Genomic DNA, 26,478 nt, shown 5'->3' with positions numbered 1-26,478 from the left:
GCTTAAACATGTATTTAAAGATCTCTAGCCATAGATTTTATTAGTTGACTCAGTTGTTATTAAATTCAGTTGGTGTTTACCCATAATTCTCTTATAATTTTTAGAGGTACAAGATAGAAGTCTGGATGCTTCATGTGTATTAATAGCAAAACACTAAGTTATTCCATGGCAGAGCACACAATCTTACTTTCAAAATGCATGTATATATTCAAATCAGTATAAAGCCACTTACCATCATAGACCATGCACATAAATGGAGTTACCCATGATGCTTTGCTATTCCTATTTTTCACCTTATAGGTATACATATAAAGAAATATTGACAAATTGATATCATAGAACGAGAGTACATGATGAGCATTCGTTTAATCCTATCCATATCAATAACCTTGGAGTTATCCTCTACATGCAATATTCAGTGATATGTGGTCAACTCTGTAATTGGTCTATCAATGACTTTCGAGTGAATGTGATAAAACATAGTATACATTGAACACATTTCTTATAAGGCGTGCATTCAGTTATCGTAGCCTAAAATCATTAAAATATTTATAAAGGTAGTTTGGATTTTGCTGACACGCCCGCAAAGGTGCTCATATATTATGCACTTTCAATCGAATTTACTCGATTCGATTGTCATGTACTCTTGTGTACTTCAATCAAAAACAATATGGACTCTATTTTGAGAAAACAGTGAGATGTACGCAAATAGAATTCGGGAGCTTCGTGTTTAAATAAACTTTGCATGTTAACATAATATGTAAACACGCAAAGTTTTTGCATATTATGTTTACATAATATGCTTACATAATATGTAAAAATTCAAAATTTACATTTAAGTTGACAGACATCATATTATGTCCATCAATTTGAGTTGTTCGTATATTATACACTTGCATGTATATAGGCAATTGCTAAAGTAACAACTCATTAAAAAAGTATTATTTAGATTATTTTATTGTTTGTGACTCTTACTTGTAGAAGTAAAGATTTTGTGAATACAATAAACCTGTCACTCAAAAATGTATCACCATTAAGATCATTTCTCAAAATGATGAGATTGTATTAGACATACGCCACGTAGCTCTTTATAATTTTGCCATGTTTGGAGAGTGAAAAGAACTAAGTCCTATCAGTTGAATTGAAAAACTTTAATAGCACACACATGCATACTCATGCACACACCACACTCACCACACACACCACACATTCCACACCACACTCACCACACACACCACACACACACACACCACACATACACACCATACACACACCACACATAATACACACACCACACATGCACACACACCACACTACACACACCACACACATGCACCACACACGCCCACACACACGCCCACACACACGCCCACACACACGCACACACCTCACACACACCACACACATCATACACACACCACACACACACCACACTACACACACCACACACACCTCGCACACATCATACACAACACACATGCACACACACGCACGCACACACACACCACACTACACACACCACACACACACACACAAATGCACACACAATCATGCACACATGCACACACGCACACACACGCACGCACACACACACCCACACACACACACAAACTTACATATGCACACAGGTACCATGCACAAACACACACACCCACACACTTACAGATGCACACACGTGTACACACACACACGCACGCGCGCGCACGCACGCACACACGCACACACACACACACCCACTCCCACACAAGCTCACAAATTCAACCACACCCAAACACATGCTTGCAAGCACACACAGTCAAGCACACACACACACACATGCACACCTACGCACAAGCACAGTCAAACATGCACACTCACACACACACACACACACACACATGTGCACACACATACATGCACATGCACAGACACACATACATACATACACACACGCACACACACACGTTCACACATACACATGCACACGCACAGGCTCACGCACGCATCTGCACACACACATGCACACACACACACAATCATGCACACACAGACATGCATGCGAACTTGCATGCACCCGCATACATGCACAAACATACACGCACATGCATGCACACACGTGTAAAGACACACAAGCATGTACATGCTACATGTACAACCAAGCACAAACATGCACACACATTTACACACAAATACACGCATGCACACACATGTGCACCCATAGACACACATGTGCACACATATACACCCACATACACAGGCACATATTTGTGTGAGATTAAACTCCCACACAAATACACATGAGGTGTGTTTTTGTGTGGGAGTATTATTCGCTGCGGTTAAAGTACTGATGATACTGTATCTGTGGTGTGTGTGTGGTGTGTGTGTAGTGTGTGATTAAAGTATTGATAACACTTTAACAGCAGTGGATAATACTTTAACCATTAGGTCTTAACGTTTAACTCCCTCAGCTACCAAAAACTGTACAGGAGAACATTGTCATTAATAAATTGAACAAAAGCCATAGTTGTGGCAAATCTTTTCATATTTTCAAATAGCTAAAGTAAAGCTTTTATAATTAACATTTTTATGCATGCCTGTTAAATGGTTGAATTACATTATGTTATGCCTACAAACTATCAATATCTTTAAGTTTTCACAATGATAGTCTACAGAGCTAGAATTTACGTGTATACATGTAAGCTTGGAAGCAATATAAAGTATTATCTGACAAAGTGATTTTATCATTATGATCACCTCGGCTTATCTCAGAAGCCTGCAGTAATATTACCAAATTCCTTTCGCTTAATGCTGAACACCGTGTTTATAGCCAATCTTTATAGACAAGCTTATCTGGAGCTCAGGGGGTCTGCATAGAACATAATCTTCATAATACTTAAAGTCATGTTTATTTTTATTGTATTGCTTTATTTATTCATTAAATGAATAAATACTTTAAATAAAAAATTTATGTTTTAATTTGTACAACAATCATAAATGTTTGGATTGTTTTTGAGTTTCAATTCATTAAATACAACTTAAAACATTCAATACTTATTCTGTTATAACCAACACAGTCTAGTGTCAGAACAACAATTAATGACATAAACAAAAAAATTTCTAGTACAAAATATATTAGCTATCATGGCGACGATTTAGAGAAGTGCTTTTCACGGAGTGTAGAGCTTTTGTAGACAAAGAAGGTGTGTTGATGGGGGTTTGTACGTTACTACCCGCTAGTGATGTAAGTTCTGTAGTTTGGGTCGAGGATCCTTTTGGAAACGTTGTCTCCCATTTTGATTTGAATTTTTTAAGACAGCTCCAGCTAATTAGATGAGCTAGTACTAATAGAACACCTTGCAGCTCAACAAATGCTAGCACTATGTCATAAACTCCAAAGAACAGACACATCCATCCAATTCCAAAGACTACTGACAGCTTAATACAGGTGATGGCATTCTTTGTTGTGCGGTCTTTATCTGTAGATGAGATATTCACCTTCTTGTTTACTCTTACAAAACACGCTACGCATAACGCAATGTTCACAACAACTATAAATACAAGTGGTCCAATAAACAGAGAATAAATCACTGCTTCATTGAGGATAAAGCAGAGGTGTTCTAATCGGTAAACAGAGGTGTTTAGGTTGAGGTCTTTTTCATAAAAACTGAGCGCAAATGTTGTCAGTGATAACGCTAATGGGAGACCGAACGCGTAGATCGAATAGACTAAATATTTACGCATAGACCTGCTTGAGGATGAGACTCTATAGATAGTCCATGTGATGTCTATTGCGATGACATTCGTCCAGGTAATTGAGGTTAGAAAAAAATATTGTATAAAGAAGGCAACAGCTACGCATGCTGCACTGCTGGAGGTGGCGAGGGTGGAAGTGCTCCAGAACACTAGTGCTATAAAGTGGTTAACTAGAAGGGTGATCTGTATGAGTTTGGTACTTGCTCTTTTCTTCCAGTTGACCAGCATCCAGATAACATAACCCAAGAGAGATAACAACGAAAGAGATATGAAGATGTAATCATGAATATCTAGACCGATGTCTGGAAATCCAACTACCTCATCCCTTCCCTGAAATGCAAACACAGTAACTTGAAACCGAACCAACAGACGACAGAAGAATTGTGCTTGGCATCAATCCCTAAAATTACTGCTGTTACATATATAATCAAGAATATACCAACTTACAGATTTGTTGCGCCCAATACATTAAATTATTTTATATAAGAATTAAGTACTACTAATCAAGTGCTACTAATCAAGTACCTACTACTAATTAAGTACTACTAAGTACTACTAAGTAATACTAATCAAGTGCTACTAATTAAGTGCTGCTAATTAATTCCTAAAAATTCTGACAATTACCTGTATTCCTGAAGACGTCAGCTGAAACTTAGAATAAGCTGTACCTCCAGATTCAATCAGGCTGCCATTACTGCAGATACTTGCCGATGCAACTATCATTTCCCAGGAAGTGTTCAGAGTAATTTGCGCAGGAATTTCTCCGACATAGCTGAAGAAGAACTCAGCATACGATGGTGGAGTAAAAATGCTAGATGGAGACTGACCTAGTTCGATTGGTGTAAGTCCTGGTGATGGAGGTCTAAAGTCTGGTAGAATTAGACAGAAATCTTGTAGTAGAAGGTCGGTGCTAGGGTAGCTGAGTAGCCAAGATTCCGAATTGTAACATGATGTGTTAAAGGGAAGGTTCTTGCACTGAGTCTGAATATTGACCTCTCCCCAAAGGCCGGTAGCTGTCGGCCCGCAGTCGGACTGGAAGCAGCAGGTTAGTTGGTCGACATCGATTTCTATCAGTCCAGTAAAATCATCCTTAACGTAGTCAAGAGCGTTGCTAAGAAAATTGGTAAATTTTACAGAAAGCGGGACAAAGCCTTCTAAAAGTTCAACATTGACCATTAAAATGTCGTCTCCCAAATTACATATGGCGCAAAAAGCATTTCTGTATATCGTTTGATTTTGATAGACCCATGAAGAGATCGGCTCTTTGCATTTTTTACTTATTCTCCAATCGTTGTAGTAAGGTGGACAGGTGGAGATAATTCCCTGCTGATAACACCAATAAGGATCTTTGCCATCAAGGGTAGAAGGGTGTTTATAGCCTCTGAACCTGCAGTTCTGCCTGCAATATTGAATTTAGCTCCCATTTTCTTGCACATTAAACAGTTAGCTAATGTCATTTAAACGAGTTACATTAAATCTTGTCTTCTTGTAACAGGTTTTTTACAAATTTGCAAGACAGTATTACAAAACTTGTTTTTTCGTGATTTTATTACAGAAGTATTTTTTGGAATTTGTTTAGAGTGAGCTGGCCATCTGACACAAACCAAAATGAGAGAACCACATGTTAAATGCTGCATGGAAAAAAAATACGTTGTTAAATTTATAAAGCATTTTGCTCCAAACATAAATATTACAAAAATAAAAGTAATATTCTATTTTGGTAGAAAACTCTACTTAATGTCATTTGTTGATATTTGAATATAATTTTGAAAAAATTTCAGCCTCATTCAACATTCAGAAAGTTGGACAAAAATCTAGAAAACAATGGCTGAAAATATAAATAAAAGATTTTTAAAAACATTTTGACTTTTAAAGAATAGGCAATGCAATAATAAATTAGGAAAAGAGAGTAATACTATGAGAGCAAGATATCACAACGCACCATGTGGTATTCCAGGTACAATCTAACTGGAGAGTCCAGTGCTTGATTGATGCCTCATTTACATGGTTACAGGCAGCACAATGCGCATTCTTGTAGCTACAACATACCAATACACGTAGCAATATTCATTTTCCCTTTCACTTTCTGTCAATGATTGCTGCTCTGGTAACAAACTCTTTGGGCTATAAAATAATAAATGTTTTAAATGTCTCAAGTAATATTTATCAAATGGTAATTAATAAATTAAAACTAAAATGCCATCTAAAAACTTCTATAAAGCTTAAAAACTTGTTTGTTTTTTAAAGGTAGTGCATACAAACATAAGTTTTCATAAACGCTTCTTTATTAAAATATGCCCTCAGCTGTGACATTAAAATATATCCTCGGCTGTGACATTAAAATATGCCCTCGGCTGTGACATTAAAATATGCCCTCGGCTGTGACATTAAAATATGCCCTCGGCTGTGACATTAAAACATGCTTCTATGTCATTTGACACTATATTATTGGGCTAGGTAAGTAACTGTTGCTATGGTTACATAGACTGCTTAGCTGATCAACCAGAATGGCCTGAGCCAATAAATGCGTCAAAAAAAAAAATTTCTGATGCACTCCTGCTACTTCCTAGCCATTTGGTGTATTGCAGAACGTGCTCAGCACTAGTGGTGACTCCGAGTGAGAAAATAAATATGGTATCATCGCTTTTTAGTTTATAAATTAGTTCTGCGAACAGCTGCTCGCCAGTTTTTTTTGAAATTGCGATCAATGAATTATGGCAGCCTAAACTCCTAAACACAGCCAAAGATGTTACATAAGTTTGTTAAAGACAAGCTAAGGCAACTCCAAACATTTGCAATTAAAAACTCTAAGACATTTTTAAGGTTTGCTTAAAATTTCATAGCAGTCACAGCAAATTTAATTTTTGCTTAATAAGTGAAATGACCAGGACAACGCCAGTCAATGACCTGAATGTAGATCTTCACAATTTCTAAAAATCACCGAATGATTTGATTCCATAATGCAAATGATGATTCGCGATATATCAAAATACTAATATGTAAAAGAAACTTGTAAATTTTTGTTAGTGTTTTGTTAGTATACTTTAACTTCAAAAGTACCCTAGCAGTTTTATTTTTGATATAAGTAGAAATATTTATTCCATAAATGCCTGTATGCATGGAAGGCCATGGAATGAGCTTATTATAAGACTAGAAGGCCTGTGAGTTTTAGTTCCAGTATTGCTCAGTCTGAAAATCGTCAGATGTAAGATAAATCGCTCATTGCACGATTGTATCGTTTATACCAGGGGTGTCAAACTCATTTTCACCGAGGGCCACATCAGCCTAATGGCTGTCCTCAAAGGGCCAGATGTAACTTATAATTTTAACGAAATGTAATCGAATAATGTAAAATAACTTTAACTAGTCTTTGATATTAAATAACTCTGACTTTATTACTTAAAGTTGCAAACAGAACAGTTTCACAGCAAAACATGAAGAACACTTGTTTTCGAAAAAAAATCAGAAAAATTACACAATACCCATTAACCTGGGCATACTTTCAGCAAAATCAAAAATTATGAGCTGCTGAGCAACATGAATTTGTTTGCATACACGCATTAAACCTGCAAACACTGAATAATTGCAACAGCAGCAACACAAAATCAATATGTAAGCAGCAAAAAAAACAAAAAGTTGTTTGCTATTTGCTGAAACAAAGTTAGACTTGCACAAAAAAAGTTGCAAAATATACAGTGTTTGACTAAAATTACTTATTTATTACATACAATACAAAGTTATGAATGTTATTTATACATATACAGTTAGTCATGAACATGAAAATCACGAAACTCTAATTTCGAATTTTTCTTCGCGAGTATTATCCTTCAAAGCATAGCAAATCTACATCCCAACATAACACAAATAAACTGTCATAAACATGTTTCAAATAATAAAAATATGTTCAGTAACTCTGTTCCTGACTTTTCAGACTTGAGGGGCAGCTCTAAGAATCAATATGATCCTATCGATATTGAATGATAACTTAAGTCTGACTACGGCTGACAGCCTAAAAAGGGCATTTTTGTTCGAGCATAACAATTCAAATTGACAAAATTAAAAGTTGGTCAAAACTTTGAAACATTAAAAATAATGTTTCAGTTTGATTTATGCAGTCTTTCACTGTCTTACCCCTTCTGAATCTGCATATTACTTCTGGAGTTGAAAAAAATTGATCGCGAATGATAAATTTTAAAGTGACCGCGATGATTTTCGGTTTAACTAGATCTCTAAATGGGTGTAGTATTTTAGTTATAACTTTTGCCAGAGAAATCGTTGAGGCATATTTGTACGTTTGTTTGATTAGCCAGAAAATTTTATTTCTTACTAATCAAAATTATTCTTATGTAATTTAAAAATAACGATACAAGGAATAGATAAATTTCAGAGGCAAGATAACTCATGTTGGGTGCCTAGCAACGTTATAAACACTATGTTTCCATACTGCGCAGTGGTTTTCAGCAAATTAGCCAGAGAAGAGAAATGTATAAATCGAATCGACTGATGGAGAAATAGAATCGATCATGGATACCGAACATCAGAAACAGTCTATTTAGACTTCTGTCGTAATTTTACTTTTATTTACAATACACATTTACAAGGTTTTACAAACCTTAACACAATTTTTACAAAGTAATATATTTTTAATAAGTATTTTTAAGTAATATATTAATAAAACATTACTTCAGGATTTGCCACCTATTTTTCGAAAAGTGTTGACATCGATAACAAATTCTAGGAAAGTAATCGCTTCATCATCCTCATGGGTGCAGACCATAATTAAATTTAAATGAAAGAAGATCGGAAGAATAGAAAAAAACGAGGTTAGCGGGATAACTTTTGAGCTATAGTTTATGGCCCTCGATGAATCTGCCTCCACAACAAGAGAGCTATGCGCAGCCACTTCGCAAATGCTGTTTCCTTGCTGCGAATTTGCACTGGCTTTGCAATGATCAGTGCGCAGTGATTTCAGTGCGAAAACGCCGTTTCCATGATTCGGAGAGGGCGCGACTCCGAAGTACTGCGCATCATGGAAACATAGTGAAATACGGGAGTTAACTCCGTCGCAGGCGAATGAGCATTTACCTAAGGTCTCACGGGCAACATAAAATGACGTGGCAGGCCACATGTGGCCCGCCGGCCATGTGTTTGACACCTGTGGTTTATACGATTGGCCATATCTCTTCAATTGGTAGCGATTTTTAGGTCGTTTACTTTAAAAATTCCTGCCAAACAATTAACTTGCGATATCCCAAGCTCTACCTAAATATTTCCTGTAACAAGTATACTTATAATCAGTAGAGACAACACTCTCCTTCATATATGTGTCATACTAGCAAGAACATGCCTGAGGTACAAGTAGCCACTAGGGGGAATACTTCGAGGGAATACTCACACAACATGCCTGTATCATTCTAAATTTTTAAAAATAAATAACAATTTCGCATACAAAAAAAGTTAAGCAGCTTTGCTGTTTTCTAACACAAACCATTTTGACACCACGAGACCAATCTGTAACCGTGCATTTCATTTCCATAGTTTTTTGCTATAAAAGTGATAAAAATTTAGATTTAAGTTATAATATTCTAAACTAAACCAGAGGTTTTCTGAAAACAAAATAAAAATATTGTCTTCTTTTGTACTAATTAAAAAAATAATTTAACCAAAGTATAGATCAAGATTTTTAAACCATCATACTTCTTTTTCAACACACCTCAATGTCGTTTCAGGGTCATAGACCGGCCAACCAAGTGGACTCCACTCGCCAGCAATACCACTCAGGCATAGATCTTGAATCTCGGGTTCTGCGTCACTTGCACAACTGGACACTAAGGCATAGCCTATGACTTTTTCGGTCTTAACTGTTGGCATACAGGTGTACTCTAGCGGTTCAACGTCAGTAGATATGATATCCTCGGCAGATGTGCCATTCACGGGAGGTGCATCAAAGCAGCATTCTCCAAAGTAGTGGCATCTTGTATCACAGCTGCAATTAGCAAATTTTGATTAAACTCAGTGTGTTAAGACAGAAGACAAATGTGCATGAAATAGGAAGTCTTCCGAAACACTAGTATCAGCCGCGCAATGAGCACTAGAGGACAATGTCAAGGACGTGTGTCAAAGACAATTTTTTGTTCTTGACACGTGTCAATTTGAATAAATCTATTTAATATAAATTGAATAATTTTTTACATTAATTTTTAATAAATCAATGTAAACAATTTATTTTGAAATGTATTTTATTGTTTTAGAGCTAGCAAAGTTATATTTCAAAGTGAATTACGTACTTTCGGTGAGTTTCAAGTTTTGTTTTGAATCGGACTTGCTGATTGGCTAGCCAGTGGCAGTAGAACATAAATTTCAAGCACACTTAATACCTATGAATGTTGTATAATCGGGTTAGTGGGCCCCAGGCTACGCTAATGTCTGAGGTCACGTTGGTTACAGGTAGTTACGAGAGGTTACGAGAGGTTACGAGAAGTCAAGGACATGATAGTAGAGGGAACGGTAGGTATATAAGTGAGTGCCGAACAGGACCGGGCCTTTTTCACATCAATATATGTAAGTGTACAAATCTGATCGATTAATGTTAATGTACAATGAATACATTAACATTAATCGCTGAACAATATCTGCAGATTCGATGGCAAATTAGCTTGATATTCCTCCAGAGCAGTTACACTTTAACTAGCTAAATGATGCAAATTATTCCAGAAAAATTCATGAAGATCAATGATGTTTAAACCATACGGTTACATGCTGCCATTCCAATGCAATATTTGATTTAAAAAGCATCTTAACATTATAAATCATAGTTTGAATAATCGCTTATCAAACAAGGAATATTTTTTGCACTATTCACAATTTATCAACAAGTAAAACTTTAAGCAAATACATTTTGCTAAATACAAGCTTAGTAAAAAGTATACCCACCTAGTATAGATAACAGCTTTATCATGATACAACTCCAAATTAAATGATTTATTCTTTATTTGATACTGAATGGCTTAGCTTATACTTTGTGTTTGGTATTTCAGAAAACTACAAGTGAATAAGATACGAGCGACGAACAAAAGCAATTCAAATTAAAATAATTAGTGATCTAAACGTCCATCTTGCTAAAGCATTCTTTATGCAGAAAGCAGAATTGAATAAATCAAAAATCTGCATTGTCACAATCTCAGAAAACCTAATCTTTTTGCATTATTAAAGCAGCGAACACTTCTCTTCAAAAAAAGCTTTTCCTTATCATAGCGGCATCCTAGCAGGGTGCAGTTAGCAGCATCCTAGCAGGGTGCAGGTTAGACTAATCAACATTCATAATTTCCTATTGTGTTCTAGTCTGGAATTTGGAGCAACGAAACTCCTACCCTATTTTTTGTAAATCAGCTTTTTTGCTTTTGGGTTTCGAATAAAATGTAATATATCTTTACTATTACTATTATTATAAAATTATAAAAAAAAATTCTTATGAAATGAGATACACGATAAACATTCATTTAGTTGTAGGTATACTCATAAACTTTGAGTTATTCTCTCTTAGCTGTTTTCAGTAATTCGTGACTGACATAGTAATCGCTTTATTGATGACCTGTGAATGAAGCAAATAATTTTTTAGCATAAACCATACAGATTTTTATACATGAAAAATAATTTTTCTGGTGGTCATAGTCTAAAACATGAAAGTATTTGGGAAGATCTCGAGCTACAACTTGTAAATATGAACTTACACAAAGTTATAGTAAATTTTATCGGAAAGTATTGGTATTTTTCTATCATTTAAGATTGTTTTTGATACTTGAGGTGATCTGATTGTCAGAATGTTTTAAGATTGAATTCGAAATACTTTATTGTTATTAAAACCATCAGAAGAAAACAACGTGCGAAATGATGTCACTAGTTGTCGTTGCGATAGTTGATATTGACTATTACGATCAAGTCGCAGCGTTAAGCGCTTCTATTCTTGCATTATATTTGAAACTATAGACACCATAATCACACTTTCACTAAAATTAAATGTTTTAACTGCAATCAAGTTTTGTCGATTTTAATATTAAAACATTCTGGCAGTCAGATTACCTTAAATATCAAAAAAATTGCGAATGATCGACAAAAACATATTTTCCGATAACATCTACTAAAATTTTGTAGAAGTTCGTCATTAACGGCGTGGCTACCAGCTGTCAACGGAACTAAATTATTCCATAGTATTATTCACCCAAATCAAGGCAAAAACTGTCATAGTTTTTTAAAAATTGTGATTGACCATGCGATTAGAAACTAAATAACCAATCATTACGAGTCAAAAATCTTTGTACAAGATTTTTAAATACTTACCGACAGTTTCTCTGATATTTGATTTTGACATTTGAGTTGCAGGTACTGTAGTATCTACCATACAAAGATTCTGGCCATATAAATGACATCTTTTCTCTCACTGCCGAACTGTAGGTAAAGTCAGATGTCTTTTTGCATTCTCCATTCGCGTACTGCCACATTTCCGCTCCGCATCCAGGCCCTCCACAACCCTCGTCTGGTAACTTAATCATTGCATCACACACTCCATCATAAATGCTGTCACACCAAATGCTGCCGAGATCCCAGAATGTGTTTGCTTCAGATATATTAGTAGGCAGAGAGTAGGAATAGCTGGCAGAATAGTTATTCGTCATCGAAAAAAGGGAAGTCGTAGAAGGGAGGGTCATATTCACCACTTGATCTTCTGAAGAAAGTGTAGTTTTGGGGCTTGCTTGAAGCTTCAGCTGAATTTTCATCAATAGTTTTGCTACAGGAAAAATTATACAGCATCTTAGAGAAACTTTTTAGTAGATGGTTTCTAGAGGAAAAAACATATGAAGGTGCCTTTACACCATGACCATTAGCTGAAGTTGTGTTTCCGCTGAGCAGGTTGTAGTTGGAATGGTTTCTAATCTGTTTAAGATTTAAAATAAGTTTTTGGAAAGACTACTCTTAACTAACTCAAACTCCGTCTATCGACTATATAAAATGGGTCGCCTTTTTTAATACAACACTGATATCTATTTCACTTGGTTGTATTTTTTGACAATATTAACTTTGTGATACATGATTGGTCAATTTTCATGTTTTACTTTGTCAATGACAGCTGTCAAAAGCGGACAAATTTAGTCAGCAGTATTTCCCTGATCCTGTGTCAGAGACTGGGACAAAGCTGTTTATATTTGTTTATCTATATAAATCTCAATGTTTGTATTTTTGTCTTTTGGACCTTTTCTGCGCCCTATGTCCAGTTATAGTGATTGAAATCTAGCTATAAAATTGTTCCGTATTGCAGAGGATTTGATCTCGAAACCTTCCATTCACGAGATAAGCTATCCCATTAATACAAAGGATACAATAGATTCATTGGGCAAATAGTCATTACATTGGTTAAGATACTCACACTTAAAGCGCTTGCTCGGGGGTAATAACTAGCACAGTTGACTGTTATGGGTAATGACTGTTAATCTGGCCCTAAATGTGGGTATTGTTTTAGTAAAGATTTTAATAAAGATCTAGTTTTCCAGGTATGTTACTCAAATTAATTAGGTGATTATTCTATTACCAGTGCAATGCCGAGCATTTCTCTAGCATACATATACATCTGTTTCCATACTTGATATTAATCAACTTATCAATTAAATTTTTTACTAGTCCGTCTAATTTTATTCATTTCTTTATTCACCTCAATTTTCCCTCCTTTCTCACAACAACTACTAGACTGTTTCCTATATGTATAAAACATCTTAAGTTTTAAAAAAATTACTCATGTTTTTTGTTATCTATTGTTTCTAAGTCTAATAACTGTAATACCTTTTTCTCTTTTTACCACTCCTACGACTCAAACTAGTCTCACTGCGATCTCAGACTTTAAAGCTAATAAAGGAAGTGCTGATACTGTTATATATTACTATGAGGCTGGTAGCCCCATACATCATGAGAGATCATCATGTGTAAATCAGTATATGCACAATTACTTCATACTAAGTGGCCAAGTGACAGTAGTAGTGTGCTTGCTTTTCAATCTAAAGATCCGGGTTTGATTCCCTTGTGAGGAAATCTTTTTCTAACGCTCTTAGCTTGGCTTCGGACAAATGGTTGGGCACGACCCTTATTATAGTAAAGACTAGCAGTATGCTCGGCACGAGTATTAAAAACAGCTTTTAAAACAATGGCAGGTAATGTAGATGCCTGCCACTTGCCATTAGGCTGGCACATCGCCAATGACTAATTTGAGTACACTTCTATACATATTGCTAAACTTACTAATGTAAGAGCTGTGAGACCAGGCTTCGGTTGTTACGTAATCCAAAGTGCTATGCGGATTTTAGCCGGCATCATGACTATCGCCTAATGAATCATTGCATCTCGTAGCTCAATTTATAAGGATATTGCCCGATTATCAGGATGTTCCAAGATCAGATCCAGCGTAAACTGAATCTTTCAATCCTATTTTTAATAGCTATATCTGAACACAATTATTAATCAGTTGATTGGTCCAGCGCTAGAGTGTTACCAAACTGAGGTTAGAGGTCCCCAAATTGAGGTTAGAGGTCACCAAACTGAAAGTTGTGTGCTAATATCCCACATGATACAATCTTTTGTCCAATCACTTAACCATGGCTTTATACAGAAAGAGAAAAATTGTTCTTATTATGACAAAGTTAGATTGCTATAGAACCAAAATATGTGCTGGTTTATAAAATTTCGAGAACCTTTAGTTAATGTATGTTTAGAATCACTTGGTATAGCAAGAAATTAACCGGGTAAAACTTTAATGTAGTGTACTAAAAACTTTTAAGTTGAGGTGATTAGTAGTCGAGATTTGACTGTATTGGCCAAGAGTAGGATCGCAGCAATTCCTTAAGAAATCAAAAATTTTATGACAATTTTTACTAAAAAAATGTTTAACAACCTTGACAGCAAAAAATATAACAAAAGCGCTAAACTTGGGCACCAAGTATTGCTGTAAAGTAATAGGCCTATTCATGTCAAATTTAAAATTATTTTATCAAAGTATAGATACTTTTGTGTCAATTGAGGTTTTGTTTGTTGTTTTGAGGTGATCTCTCTGCCAGGATGTTTCAAGATTAAATCCGGTACAACTTGATCACAGTTAAAACAGTCAGAAGAAAAGGACTCGACTAGACTTGTTTTTAAATTAGGTTAATAGTCATGCATAATGCTTAGAAGTGATAAACACACTGTCTCATCAGCATCTGGAACTCATACTTGTTTATACAGTATTTAGAGGCATACCATGAAACAAATTTTAACCCACTTATCTGTAATCGTTTGAAACATCTATACAAAAGTATCTGAGGCTATATATGACGTTATATTCAAACATTCATAAACAAATACAAAATAAAATGTATGTCAATAGGGACTTGTGACAAATCCTAATCATGGTTAAAACATTCAGCTCTAAGCAAGAGTGTGATTATTATGTCTATAGTTGCACTTCAGCAAAGAGAACTACAGAACAGTTGCTAGTAACGCTGTAACTTGAATGCAATAGCTGATGTCAATAACTAGAGGGACAAAAAAGAGCAACAATTTTTCTTCGAGTGTTGTAACCACGATCAGGTTTTACGGAATTTAATAAAAATTTTAAATATTAGAAAAATACTGATACTTTTTGATAAGTACTTTTAATATTTGGCCTGAGTAACTCTTTAATGACTTAGTTTGTAGAATTTTAAATTGAAGAGATTTCAGTTCACAAGTAAGTTGTAGTGAATCCATCTCTAGTATTTTAAGTTTTATAAATCTTATCATTCTATCATTTTCTATTTGATTTGAGTGATGCAAGATAAATTAATAAAACTTCTGAAACTTTTCCTACCTGGAGTCTGAGGTGTTGTTGAGTTTGCCACTAAAGAAGCTGGTGTAGGGATACTTGTATCTGAAGAGGGAGGCTCAGCTAGCCTCATTTCGAAAGGTGGTGGTGGTGGTGTAGGTAAGTCTGGTAAAGTTACGCCTTGCGGGGAAGATGCTGAAGAAGTTGGTTCTTGAACTAAAGGTGTTGGCTGAGTTACGTCTGGAACTGGAACTGTTGGTAGGGTTGCTTCTGGGAGAGCAACTGTTGGTAGAGGTATTCCTGGGAATGGAGGTGTTGGTAGTGGTATTAATGAAAATGATGGTGATGGTGGAGCTACATCTGGAAATCGAGGTGTTGATGGAAATGGTGGTGGTGGTAAATCTGTGGTTGGTGATGGAGATGTCGGTGGTGGTAAATCTGTGGTTGGTGATGGGGACGTCAGAAAATCGCTTCCTAGAAATGGAGGCATTTAAAATAATTTAAAATGTTTAAAATAAGACTTTAAATATCATTAATGTTAATATTATTATACATGCAATTTTATTTATATCATATTTTTTAGCAAATCATTATGTTTGCTGCAAAAAATAAACGTAAAAACTAATAGTTCAAATTGACAATTCAATAATTTATTTAAAATACTTTTAAGAGTAGACTATTTGTAGCTGTAATAGACAAATTAGGTGCTGAGCGAGAGACAGAGAAAGCAAGGTTGATCTGTTTTTCTCACGAGAAAAAACCGTTATCTTTTTCTGTCTTATTATTATTGGCAATTGTCTGTCTACTTGTTCAATTTTTCTTGTACAAAAAAATATCTATTTGCTGATTGACACAATTATTCTAAAGCCTTGGAATGTAACTGATTAGCTCAGTTGATTAGAGTTTGAGTCTAATAAGCTGATTGATCCTGGGTTTGATCTCTCTATTGGCCAATATTTTAGTCATTTCATTAGTTGCATGTATAGAATTTTGTGATTGCATGAAAGTTTGCACATTTAAAACGACTGCTACTGCAACACAAAAATAAAAGGCTTTGTACCGTATAGTCTATACGTATAAATTTCAAAGTCAGCCATTCAGTGTGTCCAGCTATAATAGCTATTACAATCTAGGAATAAAAAATCTGTTTCGCGCTAGATTTGCTTTCTAAACTTTCTGTTCACCAGGTGGTGAATTTACTAATTAAGCTACCCGAAATGCAATGATTTCATTAGGCGATATGAGTCTTCATGTCAGTTAAAATACGCATAGCATTTTGTGTTACGCAACGTCACTAAAGCTTGCCCTAACGGCTCTTACTAATAAGTGTAGCAATACTAGCTTACTCAAATTAGTCATTTGCAGTGTGCCAGGTTAATAGCAAGTGGCAGGCAACTACATTACTGCTACTGTTTATAAGCTGTTTTAACACCCATGGCATTCAGATGGTATAATATATAATACAATATGATACATTATAATATAATAAATAAATCACCCTAAATTGTATATCTCAAATTTATATATGAATATTTGTGATGATACAAGTCATTTTCTTATGGATGGTGGCTATCATAGTTTTAACTACAGTGCGAAGCCTAAACATGACATCAGACACAAACCTTCATTACAAGTGACACAGTCAGCATTAAGATAATATCGTTCATCTGGTCCAATTACATAGTCATCATCACCATTACGGCATCCGTCAGTGATGTTAGTATCAGGGTAATTATCCAGACAGGAGTCAACAACTGCAATGATAGAAATCATTAGAGATCATATTGATGAGATAACACAAGTCTCCAAAAAATTGCTTCCTTCAAACTTGGTGCTGTGTGGTACAGAAGAGTTGTGTCCCCTTATCATTTATTTCACTCACAACTGGTTCATACTATATCGCAGTATTTCGGCCTTGTCCTCTCGGCTATAATCCGTCAACATGGAATGGTCGAAACAACACGAATACATCAAAAGAAGTAGCAGCTGTCAAAGCAATGAGCACCACATTGGTAATTCTGAGTGGCTGTCACAGATGGATTGATTTAAATTTTTTCCTTAATAGTTGCTGTGGGACTAGTATTTCATCACTTTCGTGACAGTATTGCATTGTGAGAATGCTTTGCTGCAGACTAATCGCTGATGTAAGCGCGCATGAGTTTGAGATAGTGTGAACATTTTTTATCTCAGACAATCACCGATTTCATGAGTGATTAAAGCCATGGACCTGTGGATACAGTAAGGAGCTGTGGATACAATGTGGACCTGTGGATACAATGTGGATCTGCCTGTGGCAGAATACTTCTAACTGGTTGATTGATTAAAACCATGCTTCTGTCTCTTTTTACCATAAAACAGCCAATCAATCAACAACTTGCAAACTAACAGTTGAAGAGAGAAAAAATTGCTAGCCTGACCAATTTCTCCAAAGAAACACTGCTGGTTTTTAGTATCATCTGCTGAATAATCTTACCGAGTTCAGGTAAGCTCTCCAGTCCATGGCAGAGCATACAGAATCTATTTCTATAGACTCGTCCATCTAAACCATCTCTATAGTCCGGAGGTGCCTCTTGACACATATCTTTGATCTCCCTATCTTCATAGTCAGTTGGACACTCTCTTATTGCAGATAGACATCTGTGGGGGGCAACTCCAAAGGATGGAGTAAATAAGCTACTGCAGTTGCTGGAAATAATGAGCCAAGGATTATAGCAGCTGCCTTGTGAGAGATCAAATATGAGTGAAGCTGTGATACACATCAGATATCAATTTTTTAAAAGTCAACTGGAATTATGAAACTTCATTTAATTAAGGCAAACTAAACCATTAAATAGAGTATAGGAATTCAGTTTAAAATTTTGCAACTTACAAGAAAGAATAATGCTATTTTTTGTTAGCTTACTAATAATATTTTAACTTCATACCAATTTAACGTATCCATTTTAAACAAAAACAGTTAATCAAATTGAAAGGGCAATTTGGTGCATTTTTTGGCTGCTTAAAATTGAAGAAATGTAATATTTCAATACGTTGAAATTCAATGTTACAGTTTATTTGACAAGATATTTTTAACACCAAACAAATTTACACTTTAATAATAACTCGAATTGGTGTGAAAAAGAGACCACAGATATTGGGTGGTACCAGCATTTTATGTCTTGCGTCGCATCAACTTCAGTTTTAATACTTTTTATGATTTTTTACTACTTCTCTATGCGTATGGTATTATGCTATAGGCCAATCAGCTGCGATTTTATGTGCTTGGGAAAAATTTGAAAACAAAAATATTTTCTATTTTTTTGGCCATCTAATTAGAGAAATGTCGAAGCTGGTGTACACCAATAATTTAAACATCTAGCCATTTTAATCTATTGCGAATGTTGCGCTAGATGCTGACACGACACATACTTGTAAACAAAGATTTTTTTGCTTAGCTTATTGGTCAATATAATGTACCATAATTCAGCCACTTATTGGTCAATAGAATGTACCATAATTCAGCCACTTATTGGTCAATATAATGTACCATAATTTAGCCACTTATTGGTCAATATAATGTACCATAATTCAGCCACTTATTGGTCAATAGAATGTACCATAATTCAGCCACTTATTAGTCAATAGAATGTACCATAATTCAGCCACTTATTAGTCAATAGAATGTACTACAATACATCCACTTGAAAAAGCTAAAAAATATTTTATTATAAACAAGCTAAAAAAGGTTATTAAAAAAAGGAAATTTTGAAAGTTCTACACAAATCTTATCAAAAACCTGATTAAAACAAAAAATTTTAAACTATTCAAAATATTTTAAGACTTTAAATCAGCTTTTAAAACATTGCTAGTGAGATTATCTCACAGGCTTTTGTGCAAGTCTTCCTTTGTTATTTCTGTTACATGTTATTATAGAAATAAAAAAAACTTTTGCAGCAGTATTTAAAGCTGTTAAGACTATATACTGAAAAAGGTTTAAACACTGAAAGATTAGCAATGTTTCATGATAGAAAAGCAATATATAGGTTGAAGTTACATGTAGGTTGCTCTAGGGTTCATTTATTTTTTAGTTATTATGGAACAGACTTCATAAATTTAAAATATTGAAGATAAAAGGCTACACCAGTGATTTTTTGTTACACTATACATCATTAGAAATATTGAAAAAATTTTATCATTGTTGACGTTGAAGATACAAGTCATTATTAGTGTTGCGTTTTGCTCTAACCTACCCACTGTTCAACTCTTTCTCCAGCTCGTCAAGCCACTTTTTTCTTTCTAAAGCTGAACGTTTATCCACCAGGTTTGTGATAAGCTCATTGCCATTGCAAACGATTGAAGACCACCAGAACTCAATTGGATTCTGCTGACTAGAGTCCTCTTCAATAGGCTGTTCCAAGACGCCATGGCAAATGGCACAGTATATGTTCTTGTAGGTCACTCCTGTCTGCGTTGATGTCACAGGCCAATCTGTGGCTGATTCGAGTGCTGAAATATCAACATCTGGTGTCAACCTAACAGATCAGATACACCAATGTGTCAGCTGTGTATGTGTGTAGATATACATCTATGCATATAAAATCAATGTTAGTATGTTTGTCTGTTTGTCTGTTTGTCTGTCATTGTTTGCCAGTTAATAGCAAGTGGTTAAACTATGCAAGCTTGCTGTCCAGTGCACCGGGAAAGATCATGATGTGTAATGATGATATGTACAATTGCTTCTATGAGTGTGGCCAGGTAGCTGCATGGTTTAGTGGTTAAGCATTTGGCTTCACATTGGTTTGATTCTGGCTAGGTGTAATCTTTTTCCTAACGTTCTTAGCTGGTTTCAGACGAACACAGCTCTTATTATAGTAAAGGTTAAAATATTAGCCAAAGTTACTAGCTCAAGTTACCCAACCTTAATGGATAAAGAAACTCAGCCAATAGCAACTACATCACCTGCCACTATTTATAAGCTGTTTTAAATATTGAACGAATGTGTAGCATAAGAAGTGACCGTTTTTCAACAACTTTTTTCAGCAATATCTCTAGCTTTTGAATAATTGAATTATGCATTGACTTGACACACATAAATGAACAAATACCTTCATCTAAAAGCTAAAATGGTGAATGTTGTATATGTTGATTAGAAATAACTGTTCTATGCAAAAACTTTTTTATTACTAATGCAACGTCGGGCATTTACCTAGTATCGTATATATCTACACATTTACCCATTCATGAATGAAAATGTATATCAAGCCAGTTAACACTTCCTTGAGTAAAAATTTAATTTAATTCGTACTTTTTATTGTTTTTCCATGAGACTCAATGCTATCAGAGAGTTGTCTACCCATGTTACGAAGCTGTCAATTAAGGAAATGTGATAATATAAACTTAACTGAATTAAATTAAACTGATGATTATACAGGCAAATTTTTAAGAGCTCTGAAGTCGAACAAATAAAGTTTGTATTTTATCTGTTACATAAGCAGAACATATATGCTAATCATTTCTCTAAACTACAGTACATGAGAGTCATCATTTTTCAGTGCATTAATTTGTTTGCACTGAAACACTGCCCTACAATTTTTCAGTACATTTTCGTGGTCACTTGCAACAATTCTTGACTATTTTATCAGTGATAAAAAAGAACAGTTGCACTGCCAAGTTTATTGTGTTCAGCAACTTTGTAAGTTAAAAAGGGCATGTTTGAGGCTGCTGGAATTAGCCGAGAAACCAACGATGCACAACAGCTCACAAGACAGATGGTCATATTGATATTGCAAAACGCTGCTTTATAAGTCACTTCCTTTGACGTAACTGCTTTTCTAATATTAATAAAAACACTGATAAAAATGAAGATGGCTGGCGCTTTTTATGAGTATAATGCAGTACACAAAAACACTTTTTCCAAAATGTTGTCCACCAACTTCACCTACTTGAAGGTAAAAAATAAATTCTGGATATTTTTGTTGCCTTTGCAAAAGGAAGACAGTCTATTAGCTCGAGGCTCATCAACATATTGAAGAAGTAGGAAGAACAGATTTATATTTTTGCAAAAATATTTGTGATTGCGCCACCACGTGTAACTCACTTGAAGTTGTATCATCCAAACAGAGAGCAGACAATTCTTGGTCACTTGTACCTTGAGGGCATTTATCAACTATGTAGAAAGTTGCAGAGCCTAAAATACAATGTGGAACTCAATATAATAAACAGAGGCAGCTAGTAATGTAGGCCTAGCAATCAATACTGTTTATAAGGTTATACTTATAAAATTCTGACCTTGCTTGATATTTGATAGCTTGATATTCTGAAACTGCTAACTACACTAATCGAACACCTTCAAGCATTTCAGAATAATGCTTACTATAATAAGAGTAGGGTTCCTGAATGTTAAAAAATTCTTGAGTGAACGAAACAGTATAAGAGCAGACTGCCAGAGCACTGTACATCTTACCTACGGCTTGTTTCATGTCAAAAGGTAAGCACACTTTAAGCAATGTCAGGTTAAACTGCCAATCATTGAACTTTAATTGGCATATAAATGTGTCATGATCTATTTGATTAGACACACAAAAATCCACTTTCGTATGCATTGCATTAAGAACAATTGCCCTCAATGCTCAATGAATTTGTTTATGGATTGTTTTCATGTAAGCATTGAAAATGAAAAAAATCCTGAGCGATGCCCGGCTCACTACAGGGGTCTTATAAATTTCCTGACACGTACATTGATGAAATTGCATCGGTAAAATAACTTTGCCCTAAACCTGGGCTATAAAGATAGATATTTTTTGTTATGAGAACACCATAGTGTCTGGTAAGAGCTTCTGCATCGCCATCTCAAAGTCTAGCATTTGGCTTTTGTTGTTCAGAGGCTTCTGCATCCTATGTGTTTCATTGGCATAGTTTGCTAGCGATGAACCCTCTTTATGTCGATGACATGATGTCATCTGCAAATGCTGCCAACCACTCATCTTGATTGTTGCCTATGCAGTACTTCATATAACAGTACCAATAGCAGATAATATAAATATTTGATTCTACACATGAAGAGCTGGCATACAGCTAAGTAGTAGAATTCTCAAAGCCTTGCAGTTTTGCAAGAAAGTGTAAAAAGTCTGGCAAAATTAAAACCAAATTTTAAAAATAGCAGAAAGTATGAACTACAGGAAATGTGTTTCGCTATTAATTATTTTTCTATGCCAAAGTAAGTTATGCAACATAAATATTTATAGCTATCTTTATATTTTCGGTGATGTAACAATAAAACATTTTTATTTATTTATACTTAATTAAATCTTTTACATACCATTTTGTTTTTACAGAGTTCAATGTAATTTAATTAGTAATTATAAAATATATAATTAATTTGTTTTAATACTACTTGTAATTACTTCAAGTGTTTACCATCAGGTGTTGGAGCTGTGAAACAAATTGAACAATTAAACAAACTATAGTGTATTGCTATGAGAATAGTTCGTCCAGTACTACAGTTTTGACGTAAGAAACACCCCTTGGAATCATAGTTTGTATATAGATGGTTAATTGCAAGCAACTTTTTCAATAGCAAAAAGGAATAATAAACTAAACTATTCTATGAATGCATGAAAGTTAGCATACAATATTTAATGTGTATTTTTAGTTTAATTATGATCCTTCTTAACAAGAGAATAGTAAAGGAAATCGACCTTGTCTTTATTGCTTTGTTCATCAGTAAACACTTATATGAACGAAATAGAATTAACAGGCTCAGCTACCTTTTTGCCATAAGAGTGTGTTAGCGTCTAGTAAATTTGTTGCTTTGGTTGATTAGTATTTCAATAGTACCAGACAAGGTTATATAAACCTGTTTGAGAGTCCTGAAATGAGCCGGAAGGGTCAGCCACTTATTATTGTTAGCTAGTCAGTTCAGACCAAGTTGGGAGGACGACTCCGGCAAGCAAATCTGAATCAAGCTTTAGTTTTCAAGATAAGCTCATGGGAGTTGATGTCAGTCATCATATGTAAACAGTAAAATGACACCTGAAAAAATTTTTGTAATATTTTTATAGGGTATACTAGTTAAAGACAATCTCTTTGATAAAATCTGTCGCTGACATCTGCTTCCAATCCAAACTAGAATATTTAAAGAGAATTTTGTATGCTAAATCTGTTGATATACATGCTCATAAGTTTAGCAAGAATTAAAAGTTTTAGCACTTAAATAAATTGATCAATATTAATTAAAGATTAATATAACAAATTTTTTATCAACATTCCAAATTAATAATATTAATTTTCAAAAAACAAGTGCTTCAAAAATATTTCATTTCGATAAAAACAATGACTGCTTAAAAAAAGTACCACTACTACTAGCAACTTTACTCGACACAAAGTTTGTATAACAGACGTAACTGAAGAAGACTAGAGTCTTGATATATAAGAATTTGTATATATTTAGCTTAGAGACACTTCAGACAGCGCATATCAAACATAATTTCTTCAGACCATTTCTAGCAGTGTCATATTCGAGAAACAGAGATAAGGTAGCAAATGAGTCGATACTTTAACAGGATTATGGTAACAGAAAGCGTGACTCGATGAAGCTCGAGAAATGAGGCTTGATCACACAAATATATACACTACATATTAGGTTTCTATGCATCAATTGCGTAGTCACGAATTTGATATGGCACAGCAATTTCATCATGGAAACAGCGGTGTCACTCTCATTCTGTCACGATTAGGTGTCACTGTTTGGAAACAAAACAGCATGTGATGCATAATCTTTGTGCCATGGAAACGGCCTTAGCAACCAACGGCATTAGACTCTGTCTTGCTTAACTGTTGATTCATATACACATGCCTTGACATAAGGCGTCGCACAACCCTCGCTATGCCATACAGCCCTATAGATCCGTGATCTACTTGCCAGCCAAGCATAGCGCTTTGACACTGGCACACCCAGATGTTACTACACTCTTGCCGTAAGTGGAAACTTAGTAATTTAGAAAAACGCAGCGGGTGTATCAGTGTGAGACTACGTCTAAACCTTTGGGTACAGTTACTCAGCTGAAACAGCCAAATTAGCTGCTTATTCCTTATCTCATAAGCCCAGGACAGTGAGCCCTAGCTTTTGATGCTAACAAATATTTTGTGAAGTTGATTGATCTCAACAGGGTATTGCCAAATAATTCTCTACTTAACAGATTAGTGTTCTAGCTTCTAGCAAACTCTGTATCAGAATAAAGAGAGGTAAGACGAAGCTTATAATCAGCTGAGTTATTGTCTCTTTGTAGCTTAGCTAAAATAAGATTTGTAGCGCACAGGTTGAAAGGAATCTAGTCATTGCAGAGAGTCATTTTACATTTTAACACGAGCCTTTTGAGATGAAGAAAAACTGGTGTTAGAGAAGATACAACCACAGTACTATGATTAAATTAATGAGTTGTCATTCTGACACAAATAAACAAAAACCTCTTAAAATCGGTCACAACTCGTCTTTATGGCGACGTGGTCAGCCTTGCAAAAAGAAACAATGTTCAAACTTTCATTTTTATGGTTGTATTTTTCCAAATATTTCTGAAGAGTTACTACTTCTGATACCAAAAAAATTGTAAAGCTTGAGAAATCCTAAAACGCGAAAGTGATTAGGTGCGTTTAATATCTATTTTTCGGTTAAGATCACTTGATACTACCTGGTGTATTGTGGAGGGTTGCATGTATGTACTTGTGTTTCATTACCATATCTAGCAACTTCTGGCTATTGCAGAAGAGTTTTTGTAATTTTATTTGATCACTAGATGGGTATCTAGCTAGGTACCACTATAGCTTTATTTGAACAATGCTGGGTATTGCCAAAAACTTCGAGGCTCTTAGGGGCAAGCTTTTGTTTTTTTCTTCATGTTCACTATTGTTTTATGGTACAATTTGAAAAGAAAATCTATTTGAAATGAAATTATTGCCAATAAAATAATATAAGTAAATATATTTCTTTCCTTGTGATTAGATTGCTGGCAGTATGCATAAATTTTTAACACGCATTGCTACACTGCTTTTACGACAATCCATATATGTGTTCATTAAGGGCAGTCGTCCTTAATGAAAGTCATTCACTCAATAATTTTTTAGCGTCACAGAATCATCTGTATGAACGGCCAGCATGCAGCAGATGGGTGTTAAAGAGGCTAGTTCCCAGGAGACGGACAAATTTTGAAACCAAATACCTTTGGCGATTCAGCAGAAGACATGGCGGATATGCTTCTGAAGTTCAAACAAATTTGGCTTAACATTGGTGTAAAAAATAGCATTTATGCATGCTAACAACTACAGACAGACAGAGACAGACAGACACCCACAGGTATGCAGAGACTCACAAGGACCTGTATAGACCAGAGCAGACAAATTTGGCTAAAAAATGTGACAACGAATAGTGATTACATGGATTATTAGGCACACAGACACGCACCTGGACACATACTGACACAAGCGCGTACACGAGTATGGAAATACACTCCAACCTGCACAAAACCGCAAACACCGGCACAGACCCGCACAGACTAACACAGACCAGCACAAACTCAGACAAACCCAAGCAGACCTTTAAAAACCCATCTTTGTTGTTTGAGAAAAACTACAATCTATATATTTTTCAAAGTTTGTCATCTGTCTGTCTGTCCTTTGTTACATCCAGCTATAGCTATTAAAATCTTGAGAAGTAAAATTCGGTAGTTTGATGGATTTGAGCTCACAGAGATTGCAACTGCTAGTTTTAATTCCACACACTCTACCACTGAGCAATACAAAGAGTAATGATCAAGACCCTGTTATATAGTGTATACACACGCTAAAGAACATATTATTTGAAACTTTATGAATTCTATCAACTCTCTGAAACATGATGCGTTTTTGTGTTTTCTTGAACGCCTATTTTCGGTTTTTCGCGAAGTTCAATTGCT

The 26,478-nt window shown here is 35.1% G+C and overlaps 1 protein-coding gene across 1 annotated transcript; it reads right to left on the bottom strand.

The window, feature by feature from the left end:
* Nucleotides 1–2,990: 2,990 nt before the first annotated feature.
* On the bottom strand, nucleotides 2,991–12,407 carry LOC137406253 (uncharacterized). The gene is made up of 5 exons (XM_068092791.1): nucleotides 12,070–12,407; nucleotides 9,446–9,718; nucleotides 5,675–5,770; nucleotides 4,357–5,131; nucleotides 2,991–4,062 (listed from the first exon to the last, which is right to left on the bottom strand). The coding sequence occupies exons 1-5, from the start codon at nucleotides 12,402–12,404 to the stop codon at nucleotides 3,112–3,114; spliced, it is 2,430 nt and encodes an 809-aa protein (XP_067948892.1). The 5' UTR covers nucleotides 12,405–12,407; the 3' UTR covers nucleotides 2,991–3,111.
* Nucleotides 12,408–26,478: the final 14,071 nt, after the last annotated feature.

This window comes from Watersipora subatra, chromosome 10, assembly GCF_963576615.1.
Source record: "Watersipora subatra chromosome 10, tzWatSuba1.1, whole genome shotgun sequence".
In the NCBI taxonomy this organism is placed as follows: Eukaryota; Metazoa; Bryozoa; class Gymnolaemata; order Cheilostomatida; family Watersiporidae; genus Watersipora; species Watersipora subatra.
This window is presented reverse-complemented; position numbering and strand designations above follow the sequence as displayed.